Source organism: Cavenderia fasciculata (genome assembly GCF_000203815.1).
Source record: "Cavenderia fasciculata unplaced genomic scaffold Scf_Dfasci-G-o-33e01.r1-3, whole genome shotgun sequence".
NCBI lineage: Eukaryota > Evosea > Eumycetozoa > Acytosteliales > Cavenderiaceae > Cavenderia > Cavenderia fasciculata.
In genome coordinates, this window is record NW_004457734.1 from 874114 (window position 1) to 889547 (window position 15434).

Consider the following 15434-nt stretch of genomic DNA (forward strand, 5'->3'; position numbering starts at 1 on the left):
ATATAAAATCAATTATCATTAATTATAATCTTTTAAAGAAGAAGGATGATGAAGAAGAAGAAGAAAAAGAGGAAATGGATGAAGATGATGATGATGAAGAAGTGATGAAGAAATCCAAAAATCAATTTCAAAATCTGAAAAGAAATTAAAATCCCTAATGTTTGAAAGTGATGACGAGAAGAAGAAATAAATAATAAGGAGATAGATTTTCTTCTCTTCAAATGTTCTTGGCACGATCCTCTCGCTATTTTTTTGCCTTTTTCTCTTGCAGGAAAATGATTCACTATTATTATTATTATTATTATTATTATTATTATTATTATTATTATTATTATTATTATTTCTACTTTGATCATTTACTATTCTTCTTTGGTGGTAAAGATGGTTCATAAATCTACCAACGCGACCATATACCTGAGTTGTATCAAGATATATGTCGGTTGTTTCCAGTTTGACCAAATGACTATTTGATTCATCTGTTAATAATACTATAACCAATCCAATCTTGAATGTCAATCAAAGTTTGATCAATGGTTGTTGGTGAATTGGTTGAAATGTTATTATTACTAGAATTCTTGTTTAGATTATTAGTATTATTAAAAGTTGGAGGAGTGGTGAGTGTGATTGATTGAATGACACGTATCATAACGACATAGTGTAATGATGATAAATACAAAAATGTTGATGAAAAGTTTGAGTGTCAACAGATGGTTTCCAACTTGTTGAGTAAAAGGTTGGCATCGAATGGTGACGCAATATTCATTCGGTATTTTTGTACTTGACTCTGACCCCTCCAATCTCGATCCTTTCTTGACAATAATAATCGAATATTTGTCAACTTACATGTGATGATGGTCACGATGGTTGTTCTGAGTTATTATTATTATTATTATTATTATTATTATTATTAATTTTAGATGGGGTATGATTAATTGAAAGATGACATCATCTTTCTCTTCAGTTTGATTGTAGATGTGACACACCTTGAGATGAAATGGCGTGATGTGGTTCTTGAGATGGTACTGACGATTATACTGAATATTGCATTTTAGCGGTGAGGACTCGAATCTATTTTCGGTAGGATCAGACTGTGGTGTCTCATCACTTGATTCGTTCTTTTAACACTGCATCGGCGGGCTTTCGTTAAAGTAGATTGTTGTTTTGTGTCTGCTGTAGTTGAACATTCAGTGGTGAGGATGTTGTCGTTTTCGTGATATCATTGTCGTGGATGTAGATGATATGGTGGAACGTCATTCATCTCTACCTGTGGTCGGGGTTGATGTAGTACCTAGCTCCTCTATTCTCGTATATCCATTTGACAATGTGCACGTTGGCATGCTCGATTGCGTGCTTTAATGTTTTCGTAAAGGTATTATATTATTATTACTATTATTATTATTATTGTAGTTGTTGTTGTCTTGGCTTTGATTCTCTTCTTCTTTTCCTTCTTGTCATATGATGTGATGATGATGATGATGATGCATTCCTCATTCTCGATTAACTTCTTATCTCTTTTTGAATGATATCAATATTGTCCTTACAATCATCGTCCAATTGTGTGTTGTCTCTACCTCAGGTACAGAGACAGATAAACACCAAACTACCATCATTCTTTAATTATAACACTTTCCTATAAATGAATAGTCTGACTATTTGGGTTGGTTGGACGATCGACTGGAGCAAATCCCTTGACAGTCGTCGTCGTATCGCTCGAGTAGCTCACATCGTTTTCTTCATCCTCGTCATTGTCAATGGATACGCAGATGGAAAGAAAGTAGAATGATTCGAATATTCCATCTCCATCTTTCACATCAACTTTTCTTTTGAAACCTCTCCACTTCATCGGTTGTAGTTGCTGCTGGTAGTTGCAGTTGCTGCAATTGTTGTTGTATGTAGACGGTCAACTGCAATAATTTGATTGTTGTTTTGGTTAAAAGAAATCTGCTTCCACCGAATCGAAATGGTGATCATAATAAATTTAAAATTAATTTAATACAATTTTTTTTTTCAACTTGATCGATAGTCGTCTGGATCAACAATTATAAAAGGATTAGAATAAAAAGATGAATACAAAAGAATGAATAATTACTATAGTAATAATGAATAGAATATAGAATGAATATCTTTATATATTCATCTTTTATTATATTATAATTAATCACCACTTTACCATCTAATCTAAAGCTATTATGATTATTTATATGAATATATGGATTTAAATAGACAAGAATACAACTACTTGACAATCTCTTATTATTAAAATGTAACCATTTTCTATATTCTGTATAACATTTTAAACAATACCACCATGATCACCTTTGTCTCCCTTATCATCCACCGTACCATTATTTTTCATCTCCATCCATACGGTAATCACTCTTACCCTTAATAGGATTGTCATGCTCGAGAATATAATATCATATTATTGACCTCTAGTATAAAATATCTTTGTGATTATCATCTGTCACCAATCCTATAAATCTCATCTATTTTTCTATTTAATTTTCTCCATTAATTACATCTATCTCTTCTACCAATTCGTCTGCCTCTGCATCCAACCAGAATATTATTTTTATCTCTTGTTGGGATTGGTTTAGTTAAGTCATTTTCATTTCTATTGTTTCCCAATCATCTTTTCTTTGAACATCTTAGTTGTTTCATGTTTTATATCTGATGTCAACACAAAGCAAAATGATCATTCATGAATCTCATTCTTTTTTTGTAACATTATTTTACTGACATCTCAATACATGATCTATCGCTCCGCATCTACCTGCAATACCATGGCTCAATAGGACCCAAAACCAATGGCACATAGATCCTATCTGGAAACGACTTTTGTCAATCAATTTGAACTGATTCAGACCTAAAAAAATTAGGGTCTGTTCTCTCCTATCGGGAAGAGTAGTACTCAGAAGTTACAAAGTTTTATTAATTATACATTTTAATTGACCAGCAAGAAATAAAGATTATCTCGAGAAGAATTAAAGTTAATTTGTTCTGGGGGTTGTCCATGTCTATGATACATGTTTTATGGACGTTGATCATGTATCTTATTGTATAGTGTCAAGCTTGTTGGATTGTTTTGGATTGTAGGTTGTTCTAAAAATAAATTGGTTAAAGATATCGCTTTTTTTTTTTTTTTTTTTTTCTCAGCACTATAGGCTGTAATATTGTGTTATATAATTATTCTATGTTATTATTATTATTTAGTAAATTATTATATTATTAATATTATTATTGATAGATGAAGAGAGAGAAGAAGATGATGAAGGTGTTGAGGAGGATGAAAAGAATGAGGTTGAGGTGATCGATTATAGATGTAGTGTACGCAGAGTCTTGTACCTCTCTAAATGACTAGGTAGTGCGATCTTGTAGACAGTAGGATGGTTGTAGTTGGAGGAGAATCGAAGGATGATAGTTTGTATTCGTTCTGCAATCGTATGTATTACTGATTCATCGGTTTGGTTCATTAGAGCCAAATGCCATCGATTACATAATTCTAACGTCTTGTCCCATTTTACTTTTATAATATGTCGCATATCACTTATCAATCTAGCTCGCAGGTATTGTTCAGTGAATGGTTCATCTCTTTGGTGACGTAGATCATTACGTCGGAACCATATTCGTTCTAGTGTTGCAGCGACCAAGTTTATAGTCATTGGAGTTTGTTTGAGGTTGACGCAAATATGGCACCAACTCCGAAATTACCATACTTGCGGTGAAACCTTAAGCCTTGGGTGCGTCCAAGACCGACTGCCGCTCTCAACTCTCGCGCCGATTTACTCCCCATTGTGGACACTCGTCTTTACGTGTTGCATATTGTATTTGAGATGTCAGATGGCTTTCTATCGCGACGGCCCAGTAGGTCCTCCACTACCTTCCCGTTACTTGTTGCAGTCTGGCTACCCAATCTCCTGCTGAGAAGGGGAAACTAACCCGGTCATCCTTCCGTGGGGGTGTCCTGTCTCTAGATCCCTAGAGTCGGATGGTTTTTCTCCTCAATCCCCCCAATTGTGTCAAGTTAAACGTTGGCGCCAAAGGTAAAGTTCGAGGGCAGGATTCGAACCTATGACCTTTACGTTCCCGGGATCGCACACTCCCGACTCACTTGCCACGCCATGCCCTATTAGGGCGGCTGCCGGGGGGTCAAATATTTAATTTGGGAAATGGCACATATCAGTTCCCTTTTGGTCTAGTGGTGAGGATTTTCGCCTGTCACGCGAAAGGCCCGAGTTCAATTCTCGGAAGGGGAGATCCTTTTTTCTTTCTTTTTTTGCCCCCTGCCGCCGCAGCCGCTTGTTTTCATGTTTATCGTGTTCTCCTCTTCATTTACTATCGATCCATCAAGGTTTCATTCATTTTCATCAAATCCTCGCCGCGAAATCAATAAAAATACATTTTGGTAAAAAAAAAAAGTTTTAACTCCTTTTTAATGTTTATCGTGTTATCCTCTTTATTTCTGATAGATTCATCAAAGTTTCATTCATTTTCATTAAATCCTAGGGGAAAAATAATCAATTCAGACCACCAACAATTTAGAGAGATATTTGATTAAAAGATGTAAAAGTAGACCTTGGAACCCTCCATTAAATGAAATTCCATTTTTTTGACCAAAATTGGCAAAAGTGTTGGATATTAATTATTATATAGTTCTTGTTTAAATCGTTTAAAGCACCTTTATCTACATTCATCTTAGTTCTATTTTTTTTTACCATCGACATTTTTTTTTTTCGTAGTACTTGCTTGAATGATATCTCGGTGAAGATTTGATAAAAATGAATGAAACCTTAGTAAATCGATAGAGAATGAAGAGGAGAACACGATAAACATGAAAACAAGCGGCTGCGGCGGCAGGGGGCAAAAAAAGAAAGAAAAAAGGATCTCCCCTTCCGAGAATTGAACTCGGGCCTTTCGCGTGACAGGCGAAAATCCTCACCACTAGACCAAAAGGGAACTGATATATGCCATTAACAAAAATTAAATATTTGACCCCCGGCCGCCCTAATTTTTTGGGTCTGAATCAGCTCAAATTGATTGACAAAAGTAAATTTCCAGATGATGGATCATTGAGATGTCAGAAAATTTGTAGGGTGAAAAGATCAACTTCATTTCCTCTTTCTAAATTAAAATTTCTAGAAGTTGGTGCTTGATATTGTTGTTTTGGTGCTTGATATTGATGAGTTTGTTGTTGTTGTTGTTGGTGCTTTATATTGAGGAGCATTAATAATAAGAAATAATAACTGAATTTACCTTTTAGTTATTTATTTCTATTGCAAAACAAGCACAATATGGTCCATTTTAGAAAGTTCCAAGTAAAACTTTTAATTTTAGGATATTTTTGGCTTGCAATTAACCCTCTAGAATAAAACCCCTCATGTACTGCCAAACAATCCACGAATTATCTACATTCTGAGGGACAAAGGTTGCAGTTTTATGACTGAATATAAAGGAAATCACACCCTGTAGAACTAAACCTCTCTCTTTCATTGTGGAGAGAAATGATCAAATGAATTCCTAGTTAAACTGATTATCATTTCAATACAATTGTTTTTCTTACTCTCAAAACTGTCCACAGAATGGATAAAAGGAATAAATGATTAAAGGATGCCAAATAGACCATATAAAGACTTTTCTAGTGCATAAGAGAAACAACCAAATGTAAAACAATTTTCTTTAAATCAATTTTAGACAAGCTGAATGGGGATTATTCAACATTTCTTGTAAACATTCTATACAAAACCTTGATTGTTTAGGATATTTTTTTTGCCATTTGAAAGCTTGGAAAAAAAAAACAAAAACAAAAGTCAACACTTTTTTTTTTTTCAACTAATTTTCAATCAGGATTCAACGGAAAACGATAAAAGTTGGATAAAACGATAGCAGACAGTCTGGAGAACCAGATCTGAAAAAAAAATACAGAGGCCAGAAAAACAAAAAGATTTATCAAGAATGGGAATCGAACCCATGACCCAAACCGTGTTAAGGTTTTGTGATAACCAACTACACCATCCTGACTTTAAGATGTCTGCAATGCCAAAACAACCGCCATCATCGCAAAATTTTGTAAAATAATACAGGGCATGGCGTGGCAAGTGAGTCGGGAGTGTGCTACCCCGGGAACGTAAAGGTCATAGGTTCGAATCCTGCCCTCGAACTTTACCTTTGGCGCCAACGTTTAACTTGACACAATTGGGGGGATTGAGGAGAAAAACCATCCGACTCTAGGGATCTAGAGACAGGACACCCCCACGGAAGGATGACCGGGTTAGTTTCCCCTTCTCAGCAGGAGATTGGGTAGCCAGACTGCAACAAGTAACGGGAAGGTAGTGGAGGACCTACTGGGCCGTCGCGATAGAAAGCCATCTGACATCTCAAATACAATATGCAACACGTAAAGACGAGTGTCCACAATGGGGAGTAAATCGGCGCGAGAGTTGAGAGCGGCAGTCGGTCTTGGACGCACCCAAGGCTTAAGGTTTCACCGCAAGTATGGTACTAAAATTAGAAGAAGATGGGTGCCATATTTGCGTCAACACCTTCATCTTCTTCTATTCTCTCTTCATCTATCAATAATAATATTAATAATAATAATATTTTAATTTTATTAATAATAATGATTACTTAGAATACTTATTTTTCCCACTATTACAGCTTAGAGTGCTGAGAAAAAAAAAAAAAAAAAAAAAGCGATATCTTTAACCAATTTATTTTTAGAACAAGCAACAATCCAAAACAATCCAACATGCTTGACACTATACAATAAGATACATGATCAACGTCCATATAACATGTATCATAGACATGGACAACCCCCAGAACAAATTAACTTTAATTCTTCTCGAGATAATCTTTATTTCTTGCTGGTCAATTAAAATGTATAATTAATAAAACTTTGTAACTTCTGAGTACTACTCTTCCCGATAGGAGAGAACAGGAAAAGAATTACTTTAAAAAAAATTTTTGTAAAATAATACAATAATAAAATAATAACAATATAAGAATAATATAATAATAATATAATAATAATATAATAATAATAATATAAGAAACAATAACACCCAACAACGGGGCTACAAGCCCCTATACTAACAGAAACTCTAACTATTTTAATTAAAATTAAAACAAATAAACCATAATTACTCTATTGTCCGACGACTAGAGTCCAGATTTATGAAAAAAAAAAAAAAAAAAAAATTTTGGCCGTTTTTTAAAACAAAATAATTAAACTACTAACCATTGGTATCCTTTCAGGTGTTCTTTGAGATGCAAGGAGTGTACATAGGCAGATCTGTAACTAATTAGGATGAGCTTATTCGTACTAATTTCGCATCACTATCATCTTACCATCATCAATAAGATCCAGTAATATCATGATACCTTTGAAATAGTTTCGACTGGGTCCTCCTGATGAAAAATGTCTCCTAGTTGTTTCAAATCATCTACGCATCCTCCTCAACCCACGAAGAGAACAACCATTCATTGGTTATTATATTTAAGCTAGATAGATTAGGTATGTCATTAAAGACTAAAGAATTTTATAAAAGTTGGAATTATTATTATTGTGGGCCTTTATGAATACAACCATTATACATAAATAAACGTATTCAAACTATTATCCTTTGATTAATCTTCTAGCCTTGATCATCATTCCGACCGTCTCAAAAAATAGAATATATATATTCAAGTTAAATATTATATATATATAACTCTTGAAACTCTACTTCATCACCATATTCTTCACTCCCTCTCCCTCTCCCTCTCTATCTCTATCTCTCTCTCTATTACTTTCTATATCATTAATAATAAATAATCAACAAACAATAAATGAATTGCTAAAATGGTTCACATCCTGAACTTTTAAAAAAAAAATCAATTTTATCAACTTTTGTTTCTTTTAGTTTTTTATATTAATAATTATCTCTTTATTATTTATTTTTATTTATTTATTTATTTAATTTGAATCTAAAGTCTTGATAAGATTCACCCTTCCAATTTGTATTTTGAAGGAATTGTTTAAAGGTTGATTGATTTGGTACGAGTTGATTCGAGAGTGAGGTATCACAGTACTTAAAGACGAACGGATCGAGAACAGACTTTCTGAAATTACTGTACAAGGCTTTACCCATCATTTGGTATTCTGGGGGTGCTTGGCCGAGTCCAGAGGCATCCAAAAAGTTTTGTTCAGTTTGGAAACGATAGGTGGCCTTGAGACCAGTGACCTCTGAAAATGTGCTAGCAATGGTGCCAGGTGTGAGATACTCTGCGACGACTGCAAGAGTAGCACGGTTGTACTTGACAGGGTCGTGTAAAAAGAGTGACACTACGCGACCAGTCGATGTGTATGGATCGACATAGGGAATCTTTTGGTCAACGTCAAATGGAATGGCAAACGTGAATGATTGTGATCCATCAGAAGAATCAGTCTCTACCAATGGTCTTGAGAATTCAATTAGATTACTATAGAAAAATGATAGATACATTGTTGAAACGTATTTGGTAGTAGACTTTGGATCATTGGTAGCCTTTTCTTCTAAATACTTTTGAATTGGTGTACGATAGGTGGTGGTGGAGTCATCCAAGACAGTCGTCTGATCATTTGTAAAATGACCGCTATCAGTACCAGAGATGATGATATGAGTGACTTGAGCTTCAATGGCTGCATCGATTTGTACTTGGAGGGCTGCAAATTCACGTTCTTTAAAGTTTGGTTCAAATGGAGAGACTAGAGGTTTGACCAAGAATGCTCCATAGGCACCTCTAAACACCTGAACCAATGCATCCTTGTCAGACACGTTACATTGTACTACACGTACTTGTTTCTCTTGTAATCGTGCGACTTGATCTCGACGACTGTCATCATCAACAGGTTTACTTGTCAATGCAACCAATTGATATTCATTCTCTGATACCAATGTTTTAATTACACTACTACCTTGTTTACTAAATCCTTGTGTTATAACAAATATTGGTTTTTGATTCATTTCTTTTAATAATAATAATAATATTTATATATCGAGTTGTAGAGTACTTTTTAATCATATTTATACTACTCTTGGTTGTCTTTAAAAATAAAGAGTAGTATAACAAATCATGATGTATGCAAGTTATGTTAAGTTGAGTTGGTTGATATTATTGGTTGCTTTGTCATCTATTCATTGGTGTGTCTGTTGGTGTGGTTATAAATAAAAAGCTGTGAGGTGACGATGCAATGAAACGTTTGTTATAAACGAAATTAATTAATGAAATTAAATTTTCATGAGACGAACCATCAGCTTTAAATATATTAAACTTAATATCCGATCTCAGGTTCTTCTTCATTTTTGAATTTTTTTTTTTTTTATAAAACATGTGATGAATAAAGAATCGACGATAGTTTAGTTTGTTCAAACTATCTATCTCTTTTCTCTTCTCTTTATTTATTTATATTCCAAAAAAATGGATATTAAAATATTAATATTTAAAAATAGATATATTTTTAAAAAGATTATTAAAGAGAGAAATGAATTGTACAAGACATGGTATTGGAAGGAATGTCTGTCGAGACCTTTACATTTGATGATTGCAAATGGAGAGTTTGATATGTTAAAATATTCATTGTCAAAGTACAAAGAACAACACTTTATACTATTGTCGTTTGCATTGCAGAGGTCACAGACGAGCTCGTCAGCAACACCAATACAACCAATCGATGCTGCTGCCTTTGCCAATCGTCTAGACATTGCAATCTACTTGCACAACTACTTTTCACAAGAAGAAGAAGAGTCTGACAGGTTTACAAAAGCACTCATTCAAACATCCGACGCTATCAACTATGCTGCTAGAAACCTAAACTTTGAAATGGTCAAGTTTCTAACAAGTACAGTAAACCTAAATTGGAACAAACAAGCTATATTGTCTGCAATCAATCCAACCGTCAGTGATGGATTTGATGATCTAGTACTTGAAGAAAGAGGATTAGAAATTATAAAATATTTAATGAAACAAGGTAGATATTATACCTATCGAGATAATAGTACAAGTCCAATTTACCAAGCCATTCATTGTGGAAAGAAAAAGATATTAGAGTATCTTGTTGGAGTGTGTATATTGGATGTGGCAGAGTTTGGGTCAGAGAGGTTACTTGGAACACCACCAATACAAAATCGAGCCTATCATTGTGCTCTAAGATCTGGTGATTTGGAGATGATTGATATCATGTGGGCATTCAAGAGTGCTCATCATCCAGGTGACCAAAACAAATATCACGAGTCGTTATTGTCTGCCATTGCCTCCAACAAGATAGAGACCGTCAACCATGTCATTGCCAAGTTTCCATCGCCACCTCCTCACTTTAAACATTGTGCCTATATAGCGTCACCCTTTTTACCAAATGTTGCCCTCTCTGACCAAATGTTGGATTATATTGTCAATCATAAAGATATTCAATCTTTAATTCAACTATCAATCGATCCATACATTAAAGAAAATAGAATAGATACTATAACAAAATTTAAAAATCTATTTATGGTCTTTGGACAAAATGTAACAGATTTGGTAGAACAAGGAAATATTAGAGTATTGAAACATTTGATCACAAATATTGGTATAAAGATGGGTGAAGGAGTATCTATAGTATCGGCCATTGAAGCTGGTAATCCAGAGATCCTTCAATTTGTTTATGAAAACAAAATTGCAAAATCTGATCCTTCAAGAGAAGATAAACAAATTAAACAAAGTAAAATTGTTGTAAAATCATTATGGTATCATTCAACTAGAAAACAACAAATAGATGGTAGTGGTAGATATTTGGAATGTTTAAAATTTGCATTAGATACAAAGATTGTAGAAGTTAGACATATATTAAATGCATTGGTCTATTGGAATGGAGATAAAGATTTATTCAATACGATTCCACAACTATTACCTTTATTTCAAAAACTACATCCAAAAAAGTTGATTGGTATATTGGAGCATAAATTAAAAAATATAGAGTCACCAGTATTGACAAATGTACAATTATATTCAAACTCTTTTACAGAGAGACAACCATTTAGTCATGGTGTAAAGGAATTAATTGAAATATCGCCAACTGTGGAAATGTATTACAAAAAAGAGTGTGATCAACCATTGGGAGATTGGGCTTGTGAAAGTGACAATTTGGAGCTAGTACAATACCTAGTATCACTTGGTAATCCAAACCTTTTCACTAAAAAGGCTATAGATATATGTTTATATTACAACAAGTCATGTGACGTGTTACAGTATCTATCTAGTAACGTATTCCCCATTCCACTGTCATTTGGTGATCAAATGTTGACGGCTCGATTCATTTCACTAGACTCGCTACAATTTTTATTTCCAGCAGTGGTAGACTGGTCAACCAAAACAACCATTGTCTCATCAGTCAACAGCCTTGAACATGCCTATAAATCTCAACGATACCAAAACATCTACTACGCATTACAACAATTTAAAATTGTATCCCCCAAAGAGAAACCACTCAATCCAGAGGTTACCAACCGAGTTACATGTCCCGTTCGAGTTGGAGGTGATCTTGGGTATTGGCAAGCTTACCCAATCTATGTACTATTAATTCATAAAAAATTATTATCTTTTTATGATAATAGCCTTCTTTTTATTAAAGAAAGAAGATCAAGTGGTCTTCTCTGGTATGCCTAAAAATAGAAAAAGAAAAAAGAAAAAAAAGAAATGATTTTGACACACCACAATGATGGAATGGCAAGAGAGTGTGTCTCGACCATTGCATGTCTCAAAATGTAGAGATGATAAGGTATTCGTTGCACAAGTTTGCTTATCAACACTTTGCAGTACTAAGACCCATTGATGCAGCTGCCTCTAATAATAAAGATTGAGAAAGAAGTGTTATTATCAAGGTTACAATTTCAAGCTATGTGTGGTGGATATATATGTAATCTCTTATTGGGGTATTGATTGATTTGCATAAACCCTTGGATAAAACAACCTGTAATATTTTTGAATCAACAAATTAATTAATTTGGACACAACATTCTCATTGTTCTTTTTTTCATGTCACAATAATAATTTAAATAATTAACATGGCAGATGAAAATAGTTTATTAGTAGAATCATCGATCACGTTGGAGGAAAGATTGGTTAATCAAGATTATGCAGACTTTACATGTTATCTCTGTTTGGGATTGGTTAATGACACTAGACAATGCTCTATTGGTCACATTGCATGTTTCGAATGCATCAAACCATTGACTGAAAAAGAGGGCAATAAATGTCACTGTGGTGAACCAATCAACCTACAGAGCCTGAGTAGAAATTTGGTAGCCAACAATAGGGTAAAAAAATTAAAAGTATGTGTATGACGATATTTTTAAATTATTAATATAAACAATAAATGCCCATTTATTATTTATTTAACTTTCTTTCTCTTTAAATTAGGTCTATTGTGCCAACCATTTTAGATTGGTGGATGGTAAATGGGAAGAATACCTTGATCAACAAGGATGTAACGAAATAACCACGATCGAACAATCAGAGAGTCATCAGAAATCATGTCCACTTAACAAGTATAAATGTAAACATGATGGCTGTGATGCACAGTTGGTCAAAGTGGAATTAGATGTACATGAAGAAGAATGTGTTCATCAATTGGTAGAATGTTATTTATGTCAGGAAACATTAAAGTCATTGAATATGAGTGATCATTTACTTGTTATGTGTCCTGAAGTAAATGAAGACTGTTTAAATGGTTGTGGAGATACTTATCCGAGAAAAACAAGAGATGATCATTTTCAAACTTGTCCCGATCAAATTATATGTTGTCCATTTGGTGATGAAATCTGTAAAGAAAAGGACAAGAGAAAATATATGGACGCTCATGCTCAAGCTTCTTGGCATATTGCTCAACTTGTAATTAAAACGAATCAAAATAATAAGAAATTAAAGGTATTAAAGGAAACCTTTAAACATCAATTAAAATTTTATTATAATAGTATTATTAACTATCTCTATCTTTTGTGATATAGGAGGAAAACGACAAACTAAACAATCTAATGGTGCAATTGGTTATAGATAAAATAGCTTTAGGTAGCCAATTAAACAATCTCATCGGGCAATTGGATAAAGATAAAATAGCTTTAGAAAGCCAAATAGATCTTTGTATCAAAAAGGTATGTTAATATTAATATTATTGCACACCATCATCCATCTTGTTGTTTCAAATCCAACTAAATATATTCTATTAATAAAACAAGAAATCAAAGGAATGGATTATTCCAAGTGACCCTAACTCTAGTGGTTGGCAATCAGATAGTTTCAAAATAAGAGGCTGTACTTTTTATTTTGATTTGTTGAAAACCACTGGTGCAATGGGTTGGTATGTTAATTCTGACAAACCTGCAGTAATCAATTACACTATTGAAGTAACAGAGAAAGATGGTCTACTCTTTACAGAAAAAAAAATGGGTCGGGAAATTAAACAATCTATACATTTCCCATCAATGAGTGCATTCCAAAGAAAATCAGAAACAAATATAAAGCTTACCATCGGTGTATTATCATACACTAAATAAAATAAACTCACAACAATTTTAATCTTTTTGCAACAACATTCCCACTCAAATTGGATGAACATTCCAATTCATCCATTTATGTCAGAGTGCAATAATGAAACACATGTGTTTCAATATATTTAAGAAGTGTGTTAACAATAATCTCTCATCTCATTGTGGGGTATATTGATTGATTTGCTTAAACCCACTTGGATATACATATCTCACTCTGTATATTTATGTTACATCAAACAACAAATTAATTTGATAACACAACAATCTCATTGTTCTTTTCTCACTCATAATAATAATTAACATTACATTAAAACCTGTAAACATGGCAGATGAAAATAGTATATTTGTAGAATCATCTATCTCGATGGAGGAAAGATTGGTTAATCAAGATTACACAGACTTGACATGTTATCTCTGTTTGGGATTGGTATTCGACACTAGACAATGCTCTAACGGTCACATTGCATGTTTAGAATGTGTCAAGCCATTGACTGAAAAAGTGGGTAGTAAATGTCATTGTGGTGAACCAATCAACCTACAGAGCTTGAGTAAAAGTTTGGTAGCTAACAACAGTGTAAAAAAATTAGAGGTATGTCATAATAATAATAAAATCATGTTTAAATGGTTTCAATATTTATTATTAATTTATTAATATGCATTAAATTATAATAATAAAATACATTTAAATTTCATTCCCTTTAGGTCTATTGTGAAAACCATTTTAGATTAATAAATGGCAAATGGGAAGAATACCTTGATCAACAAGGATGCAATGAAATAACCACAATTGAGCAATCAGAGAGTCATCAGAAATCATGTCCATTTAATAAGTATTTATGTCAACATGATGGCTGTGATGTAGAGTTGGTCAGAGTGGAATTAGATGTACATGAAAAAGGATGTGTTCATCGATTGGTAAAATGTGATTTATGTCAGGAAACATTAAAGTCAGTGAATATGAATGGTCATATTGTTGCTCTTTGTCCCGAAATAAATGAAGAGTGTTTAAATGGTTGTGGAGATACTTATCCGAGAAAAACAAGAGATGATCATATTCAAACTTGTCCCGATCAAATGATAGGTTGCCCATTTGGTGATGAAATATGTAAAGAAAAGGACAAGAGAAAATATATGGACGCTCATGCTCAGGCTTCTTGGCATATTGCTCAACTTGTAATTAAAACAAATCAAAATAATAAGGAATTAAAGGTATATATAGGAGATTTAAAAATCAATTAAAAATTTTATTGTATTAATCAATATCTCTCTCGATCTTTTGTGTAAATATAGGAGGAAAACGACAAGCTAAACAATCTAATCGAGCAATTGGATTATGATATGATGGTTTTAGAGACACAATTAGATCTTTGTATCAAAAAGGTATGTTAATATTAATATTATTTATTTATTACAAGACATTTTTGATGTTTCAAATCTAACTAGATTTATTTCTATTATTAATAAACAAGAAATCAATGGAATGGATTATTCCAAGTGACCCCAAAGCCAGTACCTGGAAATCAAATCGTTTCCAAATAAGAGGTTGTACTTTTTATTTAGATTTTGGGAGAAACCTTTCAGGTGCAATGAATTGGTATATATTTATCGACAAACCTGCAGCAATCAATTACACTATTGAAGTAACAGAGAAAGATGGTCCACCCTTCACAAAAAAAAAAATGAGTAAGGAAATTAACCGATTTTTACAAATCTCATCAATGAGTGCATTCCAAAGAAAATCAGAAACAAAGATAAAGCTTACCATCGGTGTATTATCATACACTAAACCACTGCCACAAACATACTAATCTTTTTGGACAAAATCAAAAGTCAATCAAATACTAATACATTCAAGCCCAAGAGAAAAATAAAAATAGATATTTTTTTTAAAAG

The 15434-nt window shown here is 33.2% G+C and overlaps 4 protein-coding genes and 3 non-coding genes across 7 annotated transcripts; 3 read left to right on the plus strand and 4 right to left on the minus strand.

Annotated features, from left to right (window-relative positions):
• Positions 1-2293: 2293 nt before the first annotated feature.
• Positions 2294-2401, minus strand: DFA_04573 (uncharacterized protein; the record flags this gene model as incomplete). Its single annotated transcript, XM_004360244.1, has 1 exon — positions 2294-2401. The coding sequence occupies one exon, from the start codon at positions 2399-2401 to the stop codon at positions 2294-2296; it is 108 nt and encodes a 35-aa protein (XP_004360301.1).
• A 1783-nt stretch (positions 2402-4184) lies between these two features.
• Positions 4185-4256, plus strand: DFA_04574. The gene has a single exon. It is a non-coding gene; the product is annotated as a tRNA-Asp (tRNA).
• A 628-nt stretch (positions 4257-4884) lies between these two features.
• Positions 4885-4956, minus strand: DFA_04575. The gene has a single exon. It is a non-coding gene; the product is annotated as a tRNA-Asp (tRNA).
• Positions 4957-5944: 988 nt separating this feature from the next.
• On the minus strand, positions 5945-6018 carry DFA_04576. The gene has a single exon. It is a non-coding gene; the product is annotated as a tRNA-Val (tRNA).
• A 1928-nt stretch (positions 6019-7946) lies between these two features.
• Positions 7947-8984, minus strand: DFA_04577 (uncharacterized protein; the record flags this gene model as incomplete). The annotated part of the gene is made up of 2 exons (XM_004360245.1): positions 7947-8460; positions 8482-8984. The coding sequence occupies 2 exons, from the start codon at positions 8982-8984 to the stop codon at positions 7947-7949; spliced, it is 1017 nt and encodes a 338-aa protein (XP_004360302.1).
• A 454-nt stretch (positions 8985-9438) lies between these two features.
• On the plus strand, positions 9439-13547 carry DFA_04578 (uncharacterized protein; the record flags this gene model as incomplete). The annotated part of the gene is made up of 7 exons (XM_004360246.1): positions 9439-10942; positions 10973-11565; positions 11627-11651; positions 12085-12311; positions 12415-12921; positions 13002-13145; positions 13230-13547. The coding sequence occupies 7 exons, from the start codon at positions 9439-9441 to the stop codon at positions 13545-13547; spliced, it is 3318 nt and encodes a 1105-aa protein (XP_004360303.1).
• A 316-nt stretch (positions 13548-13863) lies between these two features.
• DFA_04579 (TRAF-type zinc finger-containing protein) lies at positions 13864-15349 on the plus strand (the record flags this gene model as incomplete). Its single annotated transcript, XM_004360247.1, has 4 exons — positions 13864-14130; positions 14244-14750; positions 14832-14921; positions 15011-15349. 4 exons carry the CDS (start codon positions 13864-13866, stop codon positions 15347-15349), a joined length of 1203 nt encoding a protein of 400 aa, XP_004360304.1.
• Positions 15350-15434: the final 85 nt, after the last annotated feature.